This window comes from Hemiscyllium ocellatum, chromosome 14 (assembly GCF_020745735.1).
Source record: "Hemiscyllium ocellatum isolate sHemOce1 chromosome 14, sHemOce1.pat.X.cur, whole genome shotgun sequence".
Classification (NCBI taxonomy): Eukaryota; Metazoa; Chordata; class Chondrichthyes; order Orectolobiformes; family Hemiscylliidae; genus Hemiscyllium; species Hemiscyllium ocellatum.
The window spans coordinates 28,533,897-28,557,428 of NC_083414.1; the positions used below are offsets into that span (position 1 = coordinate 28,533,897).

General features: G+C 39.2%; 1 protein-coding gene across 4 annotated transcripts in view; it reads left to right on the forward strand.

Moving 5' to 3' along the window:
• fbln2 (fibulin 2) overlaps positions 1 to 23,532 on the forward strand; it is a 181,667-nt gene that overhangs the window by 104,811 nt on the left and 53,324 nt on the right. For all 4 annotated transcript variants that reach the window (XM_060835552.1, XM_060835553.1, XM_060835551.1 and 1 more), the window contains 2 exons: positions 2,576 to 2,774; positions 18,177 to 18,380. In XM_060835552.1, coding sequence (XP_060691535.1) covers positions 2,576 to 2,774; positions 18,177 to 18,380 — 403 coding nt within the window. The remainder of the gene's footprint in view (positions 1 to 2,575; positions 2,775 to 18,176; positions 18,381 to 23,532) is intronic.

Consider the following 23,532-nt stretch of genomic DNA (forward strand, 5'->3'; position numbering starts at 1 on the left):
CTGAATGACTTTACTGCTCATGAAATACTCAAGGCTCATTCACTGTTGCAGACCATTTTAGAAATCTTTAATTTGTAGCTTGCTCAGTACTTTCAAATGAACAATTTCAGTAGAAATGCTTGTATTTAGAGTCCAAATATACACTTGTCCTACAGTGCAGTTACAGGTTGATATTTATAGATTCAATTGTTAAAGGTACACCCAATTACACTGGTGGCTGCATGGGCCCCACATCCAACAAAAAGTGATTTTGCAGATCTAAGTAATATGTAGTAGGCTTGGCTGTGTTATAATATTAGCAATTCAAATTCAGGTTAATAGAGGACACAGCTTTGAGATTAGAGCTGAACCTGTTCAAGGTGAAGTCAGAAAACACCATTAGACGTAAACATAATGAAAATTGCTATCTCTTTCACCCAGAAAGCTGTTGAGGCTGGGACTCAACTGTAAATCTCAAAACTGAGATTGTTAGGTTTTTATTATACAAGGGTATGGGATAATGGAAGCATGACAGGCCAATGGAATTAATTCTGGCCCTGATCTGTTTAAATGGGGAAACAGAATTGATAAGCTGAATGGCTCCCTCTTCTTACATATGAAAAAAGCCTATGGACTGTAAACATTTGTAAATATCAACAAATTTGCAATAACCTATTACATGAAATACATAATTAATTGACTTCTTACAGCATCCATTGTAAATATTTTGATTAGTTTCAAAAGGACACTGCGGCACTGGAAACGAATGCCGTTTTTTTCCAGTCCTGAGATTTCAGTCTGATTCTAGTCTAGATTGCTGAAATAAAACTCACTTGTTTCTGCCACTAGTCTCCAGATCAGCAGCTAACGCTGATTATTATTCAGCACAGATTAATATTAGACTGGCCAGCTCACTCAGAAGGCCACAAGTTTGAATGTAGAAGGATGTAAGGCTGGGACTAAGAGACAATTGGCCTACAGTCTGATCTGATTTCTGAGTTATACTAGAAATTTAACATTGGTGAGTACTCAGGATCATTTTTAATCCATTTGAAAATTAAGAACTGCTTGATACTTTAGTGTAAAGTTTTATTGCTTAAAGGTTGTGAAATTTTGATCTTTATATGGATAAATCAGAGTTTCTAAAAGCTGAAGTCATAGTAATAAATCATCTATGAATTAACATTATTTTTAAAAAATGTCATAATATTTGCCTTAATGCAACTGTCTACTTTCTGAAACATTTGGAGCCTGATTTTTTAAAAATTTTACCTTTCTCCTTCTGAAGGAGGCTAAGATGCCAGAGGCGTTCTTGCTAAATTCCTAAATTCCCATTTCAAATTGATGGGAATTTAAGGATGGAAAGGTCGTCTGTGTCATGAGATCGGGGTCCAAATTTAAATGGTGGAATTGTGCTCTGGGCACCTATGCTTTGGACCAGATGGTTAGGCTCCTGTATGTGTATCCTCCCCTCCCACCCCCTACTTCTCTGAGTTGAAATCAATTCTTGACACACAATGCATATTTTTAAAGCAACAAGTTGATATTATAATGCCTGCAAGTTTTGTTTTGTTATAGTTGCTGAACTAAATGTTTCAACAAAAAAAAGGACTTTGAGTTATTCAGGAGATGTTCCTTACAAAAGGAGTCAGAATGTTCATGAGGGTGAAAATGCACCATATTTGAGCTTGACCTATGCAAGGAAGTCTGGACTAAATAGATAGGACAAGTTCTGTAGAAGTGCTACTAGATCCAAAATGCTAACTCTGATTTCTCTCGATAGATGATGCCAGATCTGCTGAGTTTTTCCAGCAATTTCTGGTTTTGTGTTTATTTGAGACTAGGATAAGGTTCCCAAAGTAGAGGGTCATGGATTTTGAACTGAAATTTTGGCGTGACATGGTTGAAGGTGGTACTGGCTGCCATGGAGGCCTGATCAAGGGAAAAATTAAGAGACCACCTTAAATCATCGCAGACTTTACAAACTGTTGCTGTGGCCTAAAGTGCCTTGCTCAACTTACTGTTGCCTGGCCTGTTGTACCCGCTATGTTATAGAAAGGAACCTCCTCATAACCTTCTCTATTCCCCCACTCTTACGGATCCTTCTCAAACCCTTACACTTGTCACTGGGTGTCACAATAACTTTCCAGGCTTGTAATGGGATCCCAGTGGAATAAACATTTGGGACCTCCTGGCCTATGGCAGAAAATGACATCAAATAGATGGTAGGTGCAGATACACTTTAAACATTTAAAAGACATTTGAACAGGCACATGGACAGGAAAGGTTTAGAGGGATATAGACCAAATGCAAGCAAGTGGAATTAGTTTAGTCTGAGAAACTTAGTTGGCATTGGAGCAAAGGGTCTGTTTCTGTGCTGTATTTCTCTATGACTCTAAACAGCTGGGGTTTGCATACATCATGCTTAATTTATCTATTTTACCTCAAAACGTTTAAGTGGGATCCTACAATAGGAGTAGGACCTCATGCCTCCTGCCTGCTTTAGGTGAATATACAAAAGTTGATTTCTCATTCAAATATCAATTTGGTAGCGGAACAATTTTTTTCTATGTCTCTTCTCTGATTCTTCTTCTAGAAATGCTGTGACTGCTGTACATTAGGAATTACATTTCGGAGCCAGTACGGAATATGTGAAGAAAAGCCAAGTCTCGGCTATCCTTGCAGTCAGGCATTTTTAAGCTGTTGTGAGGGAGCTGAAGATATTACTCATCTGCCAGTACGAAGATGGCTCAAACCAAGGCCTCTACCGGAGACAGCTCCTGTTCCTGACCAAGGTTTGATTTAGATTTGCAATTGGGCTTCTCCCGAAGGAAACTAAATCAGTAAAATATCACCCTCAACTATTAAATCCCATGCATGACAAAAATGATAAGTCATAGACTACAAAGGACTGGGTGGGTGAGGTGGGGCGGGGGGATTGGTGGGAAGGGGTAAGTGTTAAAGCTGTCAGCTACTTCTTTTTCATTTATAAAAGCAGGTAACAGTTGCTTGGAAATCCATCAGTGAACATATGTGCCCATTTGCCAGGCTAAATTATCTTTGTCAGGTTCTTGAATGGGATCCAAGGTTCACACAAAAATAAGATATGCCACTTGGGTGGCACTCGGATGCTGATGTGCCACATCCATTACTGACAGGTCCAAAATCTTTACCGGTGGGAGAAAGAGGGCAAGAGGGAGTAACTGAGCAAGAAAGCATGAATTCAGCAGATATAGAATCATTGAATCCCTACAGTGTGGAAACAGGCCCTTCTGCCCAACGAGTCCACACAACCATCCAAAGAATAACCCACCCAGACCCATTCCCCATCCCTACATTTACTCCAATTCACCTAACCTGCACATCTTTGGATTGTGGGAGGAAACAGGAGCGCCTGGAGGAAGCTCACGCAGACATGGGGAGAATGTGTAAACTCCATACAGATAGTCGCCTGAGGTTGGAATAGAACCTGGATCCCTGGCCCTGTGAGACAGCAGTGCTAACCACTGAGACACAGTGCCGCCCGTATATTTGAACTCAGTGCCAAATACAAACAGATCCATTTTGGCAAGAGGCTTAAAATCCAGTCAGGGATACACAAATTTGTGGATTGGATGTAAACGCTCTTAAAGAATGGGCAAACTCTGTCTAACTGCTTTGGATTTAAAATGCTGTATTCTTGAAATTTTAATAAAAAGGGCTACAGCTCAAAGTAAGCGTTTCAAAAAGAAATTTCTGTGCACTGCTTTGATTGGTAAAGTTATGTCAGAAAAGAATATAGCACGTGTCCATGCAGTTTCAATAGCGTTGCGTGTTGCTATTTTCTCAGGATTATCAGTATGGTCTTATGAATGCTTGTCTAAGTTTCAAATACGACAATAATCTCAGCAGATTTTCTGAGATCACAGTTTGTCTGGCAGATTTTAAAAAAATCTGTTGAAGGATCAGCTTTTTTCCTTTTGTTTATTTTATAAGAAATTAACCACTTGAACAGATTTAAAAGCTTTGATTGGGCTTTACGAATCCATGTTTTTTTATTAATAAGTCTGTAGTAAAGGGATGTGTATTAGGTAAAGCAAATGATGGAATGATTCATTGACAGTGCTTCAAGCTACACTTGCAAAGAAATAACATTCACTGATGCATAGTTTGTGTTCCACTGGGACCTCTTGGCTCCTGATGTCATTATAAATGTTTGACTCAACAACAACAAAAGAGCTAAACTCTAGAAGTGAGGTGAGAGTGACTGCTCTTGACATGAAGGGAGCATTTGACTCTCCACCTGTCTCCCTAATGCTAGTCTACCACTTACAACACCCACGTCAGGAGTTTTATGGATTACTGTTCACTTGCCTAAAGACTGCAACTCTGTAAATACTCAAAAATCTTGACACCATCCAGGATAAGGGAGCCCACTTGATTAGCAATTCATTTGCCTCTTGGATGTTCACTGTTTTCACTGCAGATGCATAGCAGCAGCTGTTTGTACCATCTACAAGATGCATTACAGTAACTCACCAAGGCAGCATTTTCCAAACCTATGACTCTACCACCCAGAATGAAGAGGGTAGCAAATATATGGGAACACCATCAGCTGCAAGTTCCCTTTCAAGTGACACACAGGTGTGACTTGGAAATATATCACTGTTCCTTCAGTGTTGCTGGGTCAAAACCCTGGAACACCTTTCCTATCAGAACTGTGGCTGTCCCAACACCCAAGAACTGTGACATGGAAGCCCACCAACACCTTCTCAAGGACAATTAGGGACAAAATAGGCAATATATTTTGGCTCAGCCAGTGACACGCCACATCCCATAAGTGGAAGACTGATCTTTCAATATCCAAAATCTGCTTCCAAGATTCTGTTCACACTGTTCAAAGTGGAATGGTGAGTAATGAACAGTGTACGCACACCTAGGTATTTGGCACCAGCAACTTTTGGAAAATGTTCATTAGGCTGACAACCTCAAAGTGATATGGGAATTTCAATGGTTTCATTCTTTGTGACTATTGCTGATGCAGAATCCGGTCAGCTCTCAACCTGAAAACTCCTCAAACACTTGAGAAACTTTGACCAATCAGTCCCTATAGCCTATTCAGGCATCGTAACTTATTGACTATTATTGAAAACTACCACTTGAGGCTTTTATTGTCATCTTTTAAGCCAATATTTAAATTAAACCTGAACAAAACGGATAATGCTAGCACTGAACCATGGTGGAAGAGAGAGGTTGAATAGACTGAAGTTGTTTTCCTGAGAGCAGAGGAGATTGAGATGTATAAAAACATGAGGGGCATAGAGATGGTTGGCAAGAAGAAATTTTACCACTGGGTAGAGGGTGAATAACCAAGGGGCATAGACTTAAAATGAGGGATCAGAGGTTTTGAGGAGCTTAAGGAAAAGTTCTTTCACTCAGAGGGCATTGGAAACCTGGAACTCACTCTGCTTATAAGCAGGAACGCTCATAATATTTACGAAGTACTGTATTTAGATGTGCATGCATAGCGAAAGACTATGGGCCAGGTGCTGGATTAGAATAGTTAAGTAGTTTTGTCTGATTTTGGGCCAAATAGCCTTTTTCTGTGCTGTAGACCTCTATGTCTGTATAAAACTGTCAGCATCCACAGCATCCTGTTTGGAAGAGTGATAGGCCTGATTCAACAGGGAGTTGGAAAGGTACATGAGGATGAGGGCTATGGACAAAAATTACTGATGTGGAATGAAACATACCTGATCTATCTAAAATCCAGCACAGGGATTATGGATTGCTGTATTTTTCTCTGATTTTGTGATAACAGAGGAACATATTAGTTAAACAGGGAAATTTTGACAGCTTTTCGGGCAAGTGAACAGAGCACTGCCAGCCATTTTGGGAAAGCTTGATTTAAGACTCGGCAAAGGAACACGCTTTCACGAAGTAGGCAGCCATTTCGGCTCCAACCATTCCTTGTTCCAGATAGACAATGGAGACAGTTTGAGACCCAGTCAGCGTCCAGTTTCCAGATGTGAAAGGAGTCAGTTCAACTGACTACTCAGCAATAGGCTTGGGTAGCAGAGCTCCAGGCAGACTTACAGCTGGCCTTGACACTGCTGGAGCACAGGCGGAGTCAGAGCTCACCCTGTAGTGGGGTCTTACCCTCAGAAGTTGTGGATTTGCAATTTTCAAAATTGAAATTACATTTTTGAATAAGTTGTTGAGGTGTCTCCATGATGAAGGATCTTCTCAGTTAATTACTACTCATGGCAGAGGTCTGCTTCTCATAGGCTGAAGATACCCTAGCTTTGAGAGACAGCCTGCTACCCTGAAACTTCTTTCCAAGTCAGGGGAAAACATGGTCTCCTCTTGCTGAGACATGGTGATCCCCAGGTTAAGCTACCACCAGTAATCTCTCTTGAATAAGAGAACAGCCCTATAGCCCTTTGGGACTATGACAACTTTACTTTTATCTTTATAGAGCTGCCAAATCTGTGATATTTTCTGGACAGTGCTGCCAAACACCCAAAAAGAAGAATTGCCACATTGGTCCTTGGCCCCACATGAAGGGCAATGCACATTCCCAAAAGCTCTTCCATGCACCTCCAGGCACACAGTGGCAAAAAAAGCCCTCAAAATCCCCTGATGCTTCGAGAAGGTATAACTATTGTATTTGTCCAGCAACTGTACTTATCATGTGTTCTCCCAAACCTCACACCAACCTCCTCTTCCCCTAGTCCACCAGCTCAGTAAACCCTGGCTAGTCAGTATTCATTGAAACCTGCTTGTTTGCAAATGATAGTCATGAGGCCTGCCATGAGTTTGGTTATTGGTTCTCCTTAGAGCGAAGTGTTCAAGACTGTCTAATTGCTCTGTCCTCCTCCTCAATATGAATGTGAATCCAGTTATGCTTTTTGTTTATGAATCGTGATTATCCTAGCTTATTTAAGTTAGTTTTAATAATTTGAGACAACATAATTGCATTCCTGTGTGAAAGCTCGCCATTATGAAAGGCTCATTCCTGCATACACTGGGATAAAGAACAGTATGTGCGGTGATATTCAGACTGATTGACTCATGTTTATAGCCTGAAGTGGTGGAAAGGAGCCGTAAAGGCTTTCATTGTTATTCAGTAATTTACCCTCAGAGGCCTGTGAGTCTGTGCAATATAGTACAACAGTTCATTTGTTATAGTTGGCACAGTGTAGTGCAGTTTAACTGTCATGTTTCAATGTGCATAGGTTTTCACTTTTATAATGCACTGTATGAAAGCAGTAGTGAGAAATAGATGTACTTCAACAATAGCTTACTAAAAAAAAGTGGTGTTATAATTACATGTATGATTGTCTTGCAAATTTAAAAGTAGCTGGATATTTCTATTTTAATAATGATAAAGCTATCAAATTCTAAATAGTTACATGTCTGCTTTGCATATTCAGTTTTGTTTAGAAAAATGGACTGTTTACAACTGCTTTTCCCTACTTATAACATGAGTGACTCTAGATCCTTCATTTTGTTTCCTGAGGTATCATAAAAGCTGCATTGCATTGCATTGCCAGTCCAACCTGAAAGTAAATATGTCAAAAATCTGTGTGACAGAAATCAATAACCAAAGGCAATGAATGATTTGAGAGAATCGATGCATACAATTTGGACCTAACCCCTCTGGCTCTGCCGCAAGTTCCTGCGGAGTTACTATTCACACCTCAGTGCATTTCTTTGCAACTCCTCTGTACATTGCTGCAATAATGTAAATTCTGCCATTCAGCAGAACTACCAGTACATATTGCAGTTCATTCTACACAAAAGACATTGGAATGGATCTCATGGTCAGTGACACACATTGATGACATTGTATAAAACTATGCAGAGTCCTCCCTAACCCTAACCCAACAACCTCTCCATGGCGAGAGTTCTGGCTCATTCGAGAGGGAATTTGCTCCTGATGTTAACTGCAGTGAGACATAGCAGTGACAGCTGTTCAGTGCAGACAGTTGTGGCAGTCACATACACTCACTGCATCACAAAAATTCTAAAGCAGGTTGTGTAGTGGAATGGGATAAATAAATCAAGGTTGTAGTTGATTATGTTATTTACATCAGCAAGGCTGAGAAAAAAACACGAGAAAGGATGTAAAAGAGAAAGATTTAGATACAGCACTAGAGAGCTGTATTGAGTAACGTGTAACTATATAAATATGAATTTATGGTTCTGAATAGAAGGAGAGAATCTTTCTCTGAGATAAGGACAAGATACTAGAGATGAATTAACAAAAGTGATGTGGTACTATAGCAGCAGAACTATATCAAAGCTGTAAGCAAAGGAATAGAGATATAGGGTCAGCACATTTTTGTACACCATTTGCAGACAATGTGGTCATGAGGTAGGGTGTGGAGAAACCTAATACTGACTTTGAGCTGTTAACCGAGCAATTAGTGCATATGATAATCCAAACGCAGATCTGATGATATAAAGAGAATGTTTAATCAATAGTCTCAGCACGAGTGAAGTAGATGGACGTGCTTTTAAAAGAAATATATGGGGCAGGAGTCTTAGAAAATTCATTCACTGAATGTGGGCCTCCTTGGCTGTGAATGCATTTATTGCCTGTCCTGAGTTGCCTTTGAAAATATGGTTGTGCCTTTTAGTCCACTTGGTGTTGCTTGACCCTTAATACTATTCGGGGAGAATTCTAGGATTTTGACCCAGTGACAGTGAAGGACTGGTGATATATTACCAAGTCAGGACGATCGGGGGAAATTTGCAGGTCGAGAGTTTGCAACTATTTGCTGTCCTTCTAGATGGAAGTGGTCATGGATTTGGAAGATGTTGTGTAAGGAGCATTGGTGAATTTCTGCACTGCACCTTATAGACAGTATACACTGCTGCTAAGAAGTGGAGTGTTTGTGGCAGAGGGAGTGGGTATTTGTGGATGCAGTGCCAATAAGGACTCGGAAGGACAGGAAACAATCTGGAATTGCCAGGTAACCACTGTGACTTTCATGTCAGGAATTGTTTCTGTCTAGTTTTTCTGTAGTGTGTGGGAGAATATGAAAATGCATGTCAATGAGGTGTGATTAGTTACTAATGGAATGCTAATGCATGCAAATAGGCCCCTCACCATTCACTAGTGAGATTCTCATCTCATTCTTCAAAGTTTAGTTGCAGAATTTGAACATTTGTTTTCTCGACTTTCGGAATCTCATTTTTCCATTCTCACCATATTTCCCAAATGCTTCGCTATTGTGCATACCATTCAGAAGCTGGGGAAATTCCACTGAAAAGTTTTAAAGAGACAGACCTCAAAATTGGAAAAGAATCGGCCAGAATTTCTTCAACCTCTTTTCACCAGTTTGGCTTAAATTTTCTCTTGGTTTCACAATTAATCTTGTTGATAAGAATTGATAACCAAATTTCCTATGGAGCTCATTTGTCTACACTGGAGCAAGAAACAATCCAAAAATAAGCATGAATGTCAAACACTGATAGGGTCTTTGACCATGATACCTCACAATAAGAAACTTTGCCTCTACTGCCTCCGATATTATCCAGAACAGAGATATGTCTGGCATGAAGACCATTTCAGCTTTCAGTTATTCTAAATACCTAGGGAACAGATATCTGAGGAAGTTCATATGCACTGAACGTGACAGCGCTTAGGTTGCATATAGCCCTGGTTTCAGCAGAGTCAAACTCCAGATATTGTACTAAGTTGAGGTGAATCTAGGCTGTGTGAGACCAGATTTCTTGAAAATCCATACCAGTGCATTTCTAATGTACCAAAAGTTTGCATTTTGCAGATGGAGAGCAGATATGAAAAAGAAATACGAAGGATTTTAAGAGATAATACCACAGACAAGTCAAGTGATCGGGAAAATTCAGGTGTACCACTGTTTCAACTGAAGTAAATCAGTTACATGCAAATGGATGTGAAGAGGATACTTCCTTTTATGGGAAAATCTATACCTAAGTTGTCATTGTCATAAAAATCAGGGCTTGCCCATTTAAAACAGATGAGGCAGATTCTTTTGTTGCTTCTCAGGAGTCACGAGACTGTGAAACTCCTGAAAAGGTTTTAGAAGCAAAATCCTTGAATATGTTTAAGGCAGTGGAAAATAGATTCTTGAGAAGCAAGGGGGTGAAACGTTATCAGGGTAGGTGGGAATGTGGATTTGAGATTACAGTCAGAACAGCCACGAACTTATTGAATGGCAAAGCAAGTTCGAGGGGCTGAACAGTCTACTCCTGCTCCTAATGTTACATTTTTGCAAGTTCTTTTGTTAAAAGTACAGCTGCTATTCTGTTGTGCAAAAAGGTTCATTGAAAAGCTGAGCATTACAAATAAAAACCTGATTTTAAAAAAAATCAGCATGTTACAAATGCAACATTTGGAAAAATAGAAATATTGGAAAGGAATTTACAAAAGACAAAAGATTGGATTTTAATTCCCAGCATTGTGAGCTGATTACATTTTAAAACCCTCCGATCTGGCCCAAAGCAACTTTCAGCTCAATTCCAAACCTCACAGAGGATGGATAGCAGAGAGCAGCTGAATCATTCCCATCAGGAGGCAAGCTAGAAAAGAAGAAAGAAAAACTGGCATTTTATATGGTACTTTTCAGGGTCACTGTATTCCTAAAAGTGCTTAACAGCCACAAATATGTGATAATGTGCTTTGTGATATTCATTGACAGGCAAGTCATTTTTTCTTCAAAATAGTGCAATGGAATCTTTTGCAGTCACTTGAAGAGACAAATAGGGCCTTGGATTAGTGTTGTATCCAAAACACTGCACCTTCAATTATTTAGCAATCCCTCAGAATGGCACTGAGGTGCCAGTCTAAATTTTATGCTCAAGTTCTGGATTCAGACTTGAACTAGAATCACAGAATTGTGTTACAAAGCATGAATGAACTGCACAGAGGCTGGTATTCCCATCACCAAGTCACCCTTTGCAAGGTACACTGGCTATGGCCAGCACCCTGACTGAGGAGATTGTAATTTCCTGGTTATATTGGTCAGAGAGGCCCAATCAAGGACCTCGTGGTAAATGAGGTTAACCTGGTTCCAATCACTACAGAGCAGAAGGAGGCCATTTGGCTCATCACACCAGTGCCAGCTCTATGAGCATTTTCCAGCTCATAATCCCTGCCTTTTCCACAATCCCTCCACATTCTCCCTATTTAAATAAACATCCAATGACCTCTTGAATGCCTCAATTGAACCTGTCTTAAGTACACTTACTTCAGTCAATGCAGTCCAAACATGACTACTAACATTACGAAAATATTTGCCCCAGATGTTAGTGGTGGGTAAGTTAGGAATTACATATATTAGGAAAGGCAAATACTGATTAGGGGATAGTCAAAATGGCTTTATGCATGGAAAATTGTATCTCAGTAACTTGATTGAATTCTTTGAAAAATGGACAAAGAAGATTGATGAAACAGCATTGAATGTTATCTATATGGACTTCAGCAAGGACCTTGACAAGGTTCTGCATGGCGGACTGGTTAGCAAGGTTAGATGCCATGGAATTAAGGGAGAGCTAACCATTTGGATATAAAATGGGCTGAAGTTAGGACACAGAGGGTGGAGTGTTGTTTTTCAGACTGGGGGCCTGTGACCAGCGGTGTACTGCAAGGATCAGTGCAGAGTCCATTGCTTTTTGTCATTTATATAAATGATATAGGATGAATGGTTAGTAAGTTTGCAGATGACACCAAAATTTGAGGTGTAGTGGACAGTGAAGAATGTTATCTCAGAGTACAATAGGACCTTGATCAGATGGAGTTTAATGTAGATAATGCAAGGTGTGCAACTTGGTAAGGTAAATCAGGGCAGGAGTTTACACTTTATGATAGGGTCCTGGGGAGAGTTGCACAAAAAATAGAACCTGGGGTGCATGTTCATAGTTCCTTGAAGGTGGAGTCACAAATAGATAGGGTAGTGAAGAATGGTGTTTGGTACACTTTATTGGTCAGTGCATCAAGTATAGGAGTTGGGAGGTCATATTGTAGCTACACAGGACATTGATGAGACCACTTTTGGCAAATTGTGTTCAGTTCTGGTCTCCCTGCTATAGGAAAGATATTGTTAAACTTGAGTGGATTCAGAAAAGGTCTACAAACATGTTGCCAGTTTTGGAAGGTTTGAGCTATAGGGAGAGGCTGAATAGGTTGGACCATTGGAGGTTCGGGGCAACTTTATAAAGATTTATAAAGTCACGAGGGGCATGGTGAATAGCCAAGGTCTTTTTCCCAGGATAAAGGACTCCAAAACTAGTGGGCATAGATTTAAGATGAGAGGGAAAAGATATAAACAGGACCTGTGACACAACAATTTCACACTGAGGGTGGTGCGTATATGGAATGAGCTGCCAGAGGAAGTGGTGGAGGCTGGTACAATTACAACATTTAAAAGGCATCTGGATGGGTACATGAATAGAAAGGGGTTAGAGGGATATGGGCCAAACACTGGCAAATGGGACTAGATTAATTTAGGATTTCTGGTTGGCATGGGCAGCTGGACCAAAGAGTCTGTTTCCGTGCTGTACAACATGATGACTCTATGACCACACATTTGCTTCCTTTGCAAAACACTTTAAAACTGTGTTCTCTTATTTGCCATCCTTCTACAAGCAGGAATAATTCTCCCTATTTACTCTGTCGAGTTCCCTTATGATTTTGAAAATGTCAATCAAATCTCCCGTCACCCTTCACTCGTTCCAACTTTTCCATTGCGTTGTCATAACTGGCATTTCTTATGTCTGGAGCCTTGCGATGCAGGTGGAACTGGTTTGCCAATAAGGTTCCTTTGAATAATCACCGACAGCAGCAGTTAGTTTTCTTTTCATTGAGTGGTAGGTTCAGAAATTTGAGATTATGAAAATCAGTAAGCCTGCAGCGCCATTAAAAAAGTATTTACGTCCACGCTATAACTTCATGACTCGCATAGTTAAGGTCCTTGTAATAACTAAATGTGGTCTACTCAAGTGGCCCTCTGAGTTCCAATTACCTTCATCTGTGAATCTGACAGTCTCTTTTATATAACTAGCAAGCATGGGATCTGTTAGAAAAGATGGGGATTGGGGGAGGACTACAGCATTTCGATTCTGTGTGCCATTTTTAAATGATTAAAAAATTCAGTGAAAAGCCCTCCTAAGTCTATTCACACTGATTTCAGTGAATGAATGTTGTATGGTGTAGACGATGCTGTAGCTATAAATTCAGCTATTCTGTGGCTATGAAAACACATTGCAAAAAAAGTTTAATAAAAATCAAAAATAGCCAAAGAAATTGTATGTAGATTCAATATAAAAATTACTAACATTTTTCTTTAGAGAAAAAAATGGGACTTAATTTCAATTAGGAATATGCTGTTGCATCAAACTGATGGTTGAAGTAATAACACAGATGATTCTAGTTGGCAGAAAAGAAATGTGTGTTGGAAACAATGCCTTGGCTCTCGCTCTGAAGCTGTCTTCAGGTGGAGCCGAATGAAGGGAAGAGAAAAATGTGTTGGCAGGAGATTCTGACAAATTCCAAAGACCAGTGGAAAGTACTCTTTGATGTACATTACACTACAATAATCCAGGTTATTAGTATAATTTTAATTGTACACCAACAATGTAGCAGAAGAACAAAAGTGTAAGCTAGCTTGATTTTCTTAACTTAGAATGTCAAAACTGGAAATTGAAGTGACTGCAAATTTGAAGAATGGTAAGTTAAGCAATTTTTAAAAATTGAATCAGTACCTATTAATCATGCAAATTTAAAGAAAATAAAGCAAAAAAAAATGACCATTTATTAAGAAATCATATTATTTCTGTTACGTTGACCTGGAACAAAGTTAAAGAGAGAAAGCTTTTCCAGCCTATTGTTTGATAGAATTTCTGTAATAAGTACGTAAAAAGATAAGGTAAATTTATAACAAAGTCAGGAATTCTATATTGTATATAAAATATAGCACCAAATAATACATTTCAAACAAAAGTGCCTGTCTTGAATAAAATCCATCCTCAAATGTGAACATCTGAAGTTAAGGTAAGTCTGACTGTAATTGTGTGAAAATTGCAGCTACTGCAACCCCACTACCTACAAAACAACAAATAGCAAACTTCAAAGATGGTTGAGTTCTAATAATTCGGTTCTGAAGAAGAATCCTACTGGAGTTGAAACAGTAACTCTTTCCCTCCATGGATGTTTATTTTCTCCAACATTCGCTGTATCTGTTTCAAGTTTCCAACATCTGCAGCATTTGACCTTTATTCAGAGATAGTTCATTGACTTAAGATATCCTAAGGATGTTAATAGCCTTAGCTAAATCAAATTTCTTTCTTGTCTCTAATGGATAAACAAATGCTTGGAAATGAAAAGTACTCCTTTTAAAATCGAGTTGATTTAAATTGAAGTCAGCTTCATGCAGTTCTTTTCTTAGAGTATCTTTTAATTTTGTTATGTGATGGTTTTCAACTCAAAGGAAGGTACTTTGAAGAAAAGACAATAATTTTGGGTTATTTCACAGAAATTAGTCTTGCATGTAGTTATGAATTATTACAAATTTAATTAAAGCACTTACTTTCAGTGTTGAGCTACTTTCTCAATGATTTTGATGCTAACAGTATTTAGTGGGGTCATAAAAATAGACAAATGGAAATTGGCTTGTATAATAAAGGCTTCTTTCACATTTTCCGTTGTTTTTGTATGTGCAGTGTGATGAGGACAGATGGAAGGAAGTCTTGCCTTTATGTGGAAATAACAAAAGGAGAATGCCATTTTTAACTTTTGGATGGTGGTAGGGTGTCCTCAGCAGTTAATCTCCACCCACATAATACTGTCTTCTTGAAAGAAATCACATTACTCTGTGTTTGCCACATCATGAAGTTCTTGCATTCCAATAAATCCATTTAGTGCCAGCACTGGAAAATGACTGCATCTGATAACTATTTTCCTGCAAAGTCATTACTTTTAAAAGAAAGGAACAACAGATATATCTGTTACATGTGGAATTATTTTGAATTCTGAAGAATCATGCTATCTTTAAAACTATTAGTCACATATTCCTACCTTAGCCATAACAAAACATCTGCATGATTCCAAAGTTCCACATTATTTCTAAGCTGGGATATATTGTGCCCTTTTATGATATAAAGCATGGAAATCAGATGGACAATAACAACACGGGACTTGAAAGGAAAAGATTGAATATAAAACTCGTATCATTAGAAGAAAAATGTCTCACACCCTTCTGAAATCTAATGTTGTGAACGTGGGTGTGTGATTTGCCTAGAATAAATAAGCACTGTTGGGGAATGGAACCAAGAAAACAGAGTGGCGCAACATAGACACTTCCCTTTCACTTGGGAATTTGTTACAGAATAAGCTAATGGAATAAATGTCTTCCATCTGTAAGGTTGCCACATGAAGTCATTTTGAGTAGTCCTAACCCAAGGATTGATTTTAATTGTGTCTGGATTTTGTGGTGTCCAAGTTGGAAAACCAGGACACATGTGCAATACACTCATCGACCCAGAGGACTAATCTGACCCTACTAAGAAAAGATGTTTACTTCACTGCACATTCTGTTCATCTTTACTACAAACTTGTTGCAGCCTGACAGGGCTCAGCTGCCAGTTAAAATGCCATTGTTATCCTATTGACATCCTTGCACCTCAGTTAGCTTTTTAATGTATCTGCAAGTGTCTCATCCAGAATTCAAACCTATGGTGCTAAAATCAAAGATAAAAAAATTGTCCACAGCATCAAAATGAGCTCATTTGGTAAAAATTAGAAATGTTAGAATTAACATTGATGGGAATAAAGGATAAGTGGTGGAGGAAGTAGTACTTGTTAGATCATCTTTCTCTGTAGATCAAACTTAGGCTCATTCTTCTAAAATACAAGAGAAATCTTCCTTCTTTTGACTAGTTCTTCTGAATGGAGGATGAGTTGTTCCCATGTTGGTTTGATGGTTTCCGAGATGGCTGAACAGTCCAACCTGTGATCAGCAGACTCTGCCACATACAGAGCAGTTGGATGGTTCAGATAGATATATCATTGGAGAGGTCTATGCACATTGTTTAATGCCTCAGCTCCACCTCTGCTTGTTCCTAAGAATGTTTCTCAATGTGTTTGGCGCCTTCCCAAATGAACCTTCTCCATTTCGGTTGATCTGAGGCCAGAGTCTTCTACGTATCAGTGGGGCTATTTGTGTGCTTTGTGAATGTTCTGAGGGTGTCTCCAAACTATTTCTGTTGTTCTGCTGGGGTTTCTTGCTGCAGTTGAGTCTGAGTACTGCAGTTGATTCGGGGGTCTGGAGACAGCCATGTCAACAATGTATACTCCCCAGTGGGGCCAGTTGAGGAATTAGCACCTTGATACAGGACACATTGGTTTGGGAGAGAAATCTGCTATTGGACATTTATTGTTTTCACCAGATTTGGCTGATCTTGTGAAGACACAGCTGATGGTACTTCACTAGTGCTTTGAAGTGCTTATTATAGATTGTTCAATCTCTGATGCATATTAAGAATATGGAGATCACTGCTATCTGGTAAACCATAAACTAAGTCTTGGCTTTGATATCCTGTTTCTCAACTTCTCTTTTCTCTATTAAGCCAAAAACTGAGCTGGCACATTGGAGATGGATTTTGACACTGATATCTGCCTCTTTGAGGATTCCAAGTTGTGAAAAATAGTGCAAATTTCCCACAATCTTTCATTGGTCTTAATTGATATGGGAAGGGTTTGTGCTTCAGGGTTGTTTGGAGGAAGACCCTAGTTTTCCAGGTATTTAATGAATAATGCATTATCTTATAGAAAAAAAAATCCATAATTATCTGGAGGTCAATTTTGGTGCACCTTGTATCCTGGGGCTCAATGACTGAAGGTGAACTGATTTTAGTTTCAAATTGAAGGCAGCTTAGGTTGAATAGTTGTCTTGACTGTTTTGTATGTTAACTCCATACTTGTCTGTAATATGCTGAAGATGGGGTGCAGTGGTACAGTGAGTAAGATGGAGAATAGTGTCAGTGTGATCACATAGCCATTGACTAGATCAATTTTTCATTGTAAGAGATTGTTGTGGTTTTGGATCATGTTTTGCATGGCATTATGGAGCATGTAGAGAACAGTGAGAAAATAGTTGAGAGCAGGTAAATTTGAGAAGGATAGTCCATAAGTTTTTATTGTTGATAGAGTCAAAAACTTCTGTGAGACCAGAAAGTCCATATCAAGCAGTTGATTGCTTTTATTTTTCTTGGATTTGCAATGCAGTGAAGACATCATCTATGGTGCTTCATAAAACCATACTGTGCCCCTTTAGTCTGCAATTACATACATTAGTAAATGATCAGGAAGTGTTTAATCTTAACATTGAAAACCCCAAAGAGAAAATATTTAATTTTATAACACTCGATGATCAAAAATCTTAAAGTCTTTCAGATGAAACTTTGAAATTGTTCAAACAACCACTGATTTATGTATTGGTGTCTGAAATGAATCAAAGTTTGTTTATATGCAAACACATATAATCTGTAGGTTACATATAGGTTCTGTTCTGGAGTTTGTTTGCAAGTCGATTTGTAACCAAGATGGAACACAATACAGGGCAAGATAAAGGAGCCATTCATGAGTACTCGTCATATATGGCATCTTTAAAATTACACCGATAGAGTCATAGAGTCACAGCACAGAAAAAGCCCTTCAGCCCATTGAGATGTATGAGATCATGCTTGTAAATCAGGCATTTGTAAATCAAGGACCCCCTGCATCTATTTTTCTATGGAAATTGTTGCCTGACTATCATAACAAGATGTAATGACTTGGCATCAGCTACTTGAAGTTGTGAGTAAAGTACTGCCAGCGATCCTTCTACCTGGGTTAGCCTATTGCAGTTCAGCATTTAAATGCAAGTTTCAGTTACTCTTAGGAATTTTAGGCATTACTGACAAGAGGTGGAGAAATCATATGCTTTCATTGATAGACTGTGCCACGATTCTCCATACAAATGCAGTTAGAATGTCAGTCTGGTCAGACTCAGTACAGCTCAAATATTAACTCTTTTAGAACTATTCCCTCACACAACAGTGATTCAGGAAACACTTCTGAATTGCTCCGAGTGTCTTGAGCAAGTCTGGGAGTAATTTTGTTTGTTCCAATTTGAAGGTGCTTTCCAGTTGGTGTTACTGAACTAAATAACTGATAATATTTTGTTCCTTAGTTTTAGAAACAGAAAGTCTTAAAGAAGCTCATTCTGTGCATGAAGAGGCTACGTTCAACTACATAACTGATAGTGAATTAAATGAATGTTCGCTGTACCCTGGACAATTGTGCCAGCATTTCTGTATGAAAACAGCAGAATCCTATGAGTGCATGTGTTTCCCAGGATATATTCTACAAGAAGATGGGCACTCCTGCAAGTCAGGTGAGAGAAATCAATAATTACAATTATCATAAGAACCATTAGAAACATTGCTTGTATTGAGCTGTCCCCAACTCCTGACTCTGGCCTTCTTCCCCATATCCTGTATGCCCCATTCTCACCATCACTTACTTGTTGCTTGGACACCTGACAATCCTGGGTTTTGATTGGATGCATTACCAACAGCTGCCAGCCCTATCCTGGTGGCACTAATGTCAACTTCTGATTAGCGGCCACCTCATGAGAAGGAAGTTGTTGTTTCCTTGTTTCCAGGAAAGGTCCATCTCTTAAAGGACATTTTTAAGATGACAGGAGAAAGGTTTTAAAAAGACATAAGGAACAATTTATTTTACACAGAGCGCGGTTCATTTGTGAAATGAACTTCCAGAGGAAGTAGTGGACACGGGTACAGTTACAACTGTTTCCTTGCTGTATGACTCTATGATTATGCTTGATGCCTAGTTAGCACAATTCATTGGACCTCTCTGAAAGAAGGACACCTCAGGATCTCTCCTGTTCTTCACAGATGGATGATACCCAGTTGCTTCTGTTAAATACTGCTCTGAAACATTACTGCTTAAGAAGTAAATGCTCTAATCTGTGCTCTGTCTGGTCTCTTGTAACACAGTGGTAGTATCCCAACCTATGATCCAGGAGACTTAGGTTCAAAACCAACCTTCTCCACAGATGTATACCATTTTTGACCAGGTTTATTAGAAAGTGTGCCTAACCAGTGTTCCACTAAATGCGTGGATGGACAAAGGAATTCATTCTTAAGGTATTGTCAGTTGCTTATGATAGAAATTGTCTAGATCACATTGAAACATGTGGCTGAAGTGTCATCTCCAGGCATTGTGCTTGTGTTAAGTAGACTTGGGAGTGCCTCAGCCTACATATTCTGATATGCTGGGAACAGGAAGGTGAGTGTTTTGCTCCTACTCTTTTGCCTAAATTAACTCAATGCAATGATGCAAGATTAAAAACTGATCCAATGTCTAAAATCACAACTCAGACTGTGCTGGATTTTGGATTGGGCAGGAGAGCCATCAGTTTGGTTGGGGAAGTATGTGATGTGATGTGATATGGTAGTAATATCACTGGAATAGTAATCTAGTAAGCCCAGGTTGATGGTCTGGAGACATGAGTTCAAATCCTACCATGTCAACTAATAGAATTTAGATGCAATTATTAAGTCTGGTTTCAATAATGGTGACCATGTCAATCATCATCAATTGTTGTAAAAACGCTTGTAGTTCATAAGATCCTAGATGTTGGTGAATTTTGGTTTCAGTTCTGTGATGGCATTTATTTAGCGGTCAGCAAGTTATGTGGAAAAGTGACCTAACTACATAACTTCCAACAAAGTATGTGACTCAGTTAAATGCTCAGCATGATACTTGCAACCTTGATAAAATGAAATATTTACACTGCCGATTTTATGACAGACAGAGAAAACAGACTAGGAACCACTAGCTTAGTTTAAGTTCATACAGCAATCAAACTTTCAGTTCAGGGGATCAGTTTTAGCCCAGCAGAAGAGTTTGAAGTCTGTGGGCAGAAAATGCCATTTTGGCACAACAAACAGGGTAAAACTTATACAATTAATGGTAGGGCCTTAGGTAATGTTGTAGAGCAGAGGGACCTAGGGGTTCAGGTACATAATTCTTCGAAGTTTGCATCACATATAGACAGGGTAGTTAAGAAGGCATTTATCATGATTCCCTTAACTGATCAGTCATTTTGAGAATAGAAATTAGGAAGTCATGTTGAGGTTGTAGAGGACATTGATGAGGCCTGTTCTGGAGTGCTGTGTGCAGTTCTCGTCACCCAGTTATAGGAAGGATATTATTAAGCTGGGGAGGTTTTCAGAAGAGATTTACAGGATGTTGGCAGGAATGGAGGATTTGCATTATAAAGAAAGGCTGGGTATACTGGGACTTTTTTCACTGGACCATAGGAGGTGGAGAGGTGTATATGGATTTTAGTAAGGCGTTTGATAAGGTTCCCCATGGTAGGCTACTGCAAAAAATACGGAGGTATGGCATTGAGGGGGAGTTGGAGGTTTGGATTAGGAATTGGCTGGCTGGAAGAAGACAGAGGGTAGTAGTTGATGGTAAAGGTTCATCTTGGAGTGCAGTTACCAGCGGTGTTCTGCAAGGATCTGTTTTGGGACCATTGCTGTTTGTCATTTTTATAAATGACTGGAGGAGGGGCTAGAAGGTTGGGTGAGCAAGTTTGCAGATGATACGAAAGTTGGTGGAGTTGTTGACAGTGAGGAAGGATGTGGCAGGTTACAGCGGGATATAGATAAGTTGCAGAGCTGGGCAGAAAGGTGGCAAATGAAGTTCAATGTCACGAAGTGTGAAGTGATTCACTTTGGTAAGAGTAACAAGAAGATGGGGTACTGGGCTAATGGTCGGATACTTGGTAGTGTGGATGAGCAGAGGGATCTTGGTGTCCATGTACACAGATCTCTGAAAGTTGCCACCCAGGTAAATAGTGCTGTGAAGAAGGCATATGGCGTACTGGCTTGTATTGGTAGAGGAATTGAGTTCCGGAGTCCTGAGGTCATGTTGCAGTTGTATAAGACTCTGGTGCGGCTGCATCTGGAGTATTGTGTGCAGTTTTGGTAGCCATACTATAGGAAGGATATGGAGGCACTGGAACGGGTGCAGAGGAGGTTTACCAGGATGTTGCCTGGTATGGTAGGAAGATCATATGAGGAAAGACTGAGGCACTTGGGGCTGTTTTCATTGGAGAAAAGAAGGTTTAGGGGTGACTTGATAGAGGTGTACAAGATGATTAGGGGTTTAGATAGGGTTGACCATGAGAACCTTTTTCCACATATGGAGTCAGCTATTACGAGGGGGCATAGCTTTAAATTAAAGGGTGGTAGGTATAGGACCGATGTTCGGGGTAGATTCTTTACTCAGCGAGTCGTGAGTTCATGGAATGCCCTGCCAGTAACAGTGGTGGACTCTCCCTCTTTATGGGCATTTAAACGGGCATTGGATAGGCATATGGAGGAAAGTGGGCTAGTGTAGGTTAGGTGGGCTTGGATCGGCGCAACATCGAGGGCCGAAGGGCCTGTACTGCGCTGTATTTTTCTATGTTCTATGTTCTATAAGTTTATAAAATCATGAGGGTTACAGGTAGGGTTAATGGTAGATTTTTTTTTACCTAGCATGGGGAATTTCAAGATTAGGGGACACATTTTTAAGGTGAGTGGAGAGAGATTTAAAAAAAAACATGAGAGCAACATTTTACAGAGCTTGATTTGCGTGTGGAATGAACTTCTTGAAGAAGTGATGGATATGGCCACAATTACAAAGTATTAAAGACAAGCGGATAAGTACACAAATAGGAAAGATTTAGTGGTATATGGGCCAGGAGCTTGTACGTGGGACTAGTTTAGTTTGAGATTACGTTGGACCAAAGGGTCTGTTTAATTGCTGTATGACTCCATGATACCAGTAAATGAAGTCTTCAAGCTGTGAGAGTTTGTGTATAAGCTTTAAAGTTGTCAGAACTGTAATAAAAATGCTGAGGCCTGCACAGCTGGAGAGAATGTTTAAAACTGAAAATAGTTCAGTAAAGCAAAAAGGAGTTGGGGTTGGGGTGATGTTTACTGGGGTTGAGTATCTGTAAAGGATACTGCTAGAATTTAGCCTGACACTTTGTTTTGCTGTTTATGTTAGGACCTTTTGAAACTAACTTTAGATTTGATCTTTCTTCCTTTCTATAATAAACTTGTGTTCTTAAAGACTAATTGCAGACACATGGGAATATGTTCAGTGACTATTCGCCACAGTAACCAACTGCAAGGATTATCAAGCCAGGTTTCTTCTGGAATCTACCTTGTCCACTATTGTTGTCAGTTGTGATCATAAGGAAATCTGCAGTGCTTATTTGGCTGCTCTAAATGTTACTCCAGATGCACAACAATATGGTTAGCTCTTAACTGCCCATTGAATTGGCCTAAACAGTTAATCAGCTAAAGGGCAACAAATGGTGGTGTTGCGTGATGCCAATACACCATTAAGAACAAACAAAATTGGGCTCATGGAAGAGAGTAAAGATCCATTAAATCTCACCAGTTCCCTACTCACTCATAATTTATAAGGAATAACTCATAAAATGTAATCTTCACTTTTTTTTTGACAGAAATTAGAGCAATTTTGCTTGTTATCCTCTCCAAGATTTAGAATGTGCAAAAATGTATGTTGACTAGAATTAAGATTTGTATTATGGCCAGACAGCTGGAACCAATTGGAGGTTTTAGTTTTGCCTGAAGTAATTGCCTTTTCCTTCGTATTTTACATAAAACTAAATAAATAATTTTGCCAAGAGGGTGCTGTGTTATCTTGAATATCTCTTTTTTGTTAGTGGTAAGATTGCCAATTGTTAATTGTAAAGGCAGGTTTTTATTCTAAATGCATGAGGAGTGAGTAACAGCTTGAGGCTGCCCACACACAGTTAAGGACCCTAACATATCAGCAAACATGGCAATGAGATCTGTTTCAGTACAAAACGTCGTATCGTTCAGTTCCTTTCTGTGTCATGGGTTTAAACCCAACCCAGAAAGAGGAAATGGAAAAGAAAACTCACTTATTCAAAAGATTTTGACTGTCACTTAAGTATTTTGAAGTCATTTTCTCAACTGACTTAAGACCAGGGAACTTGTCACTAATCTTCATGCTTCAGAAGCAGAGATGCTCATTTCAAATGCTCAGACTTGGCACATGCATAATTGGCAAAATAGTGTCTCTCTGTGCTGGATGTCTCTTTGATAATGTAACAAACTTTTCCAAAAGTTTTGCAAGAATAAATAATATTGAAATATTTTTCTGAAACACTGATGCAACTTCCCTATTTTTGGAGAATATGGAGTTTTTTTTGTCTCATATATTATTATTTCTTAGTTCATTGAGTAAAAATGGGAGAAGACGTATTTACCTCAGAAGCATTATTCCTTTCATGCAACTACTCACCTGCCAAATATACAGCATAAACATAATACATAAAATATTTTAGACAGAACTAATTATCTATTAAGTAGGGTACCAGTGGCATAATACTTCTCCCATTAACTTAATAAAATGATCACATGTATCAAAAAGTTCAACTGTGGAGCATAAAGGTATTGTAAGCCGAC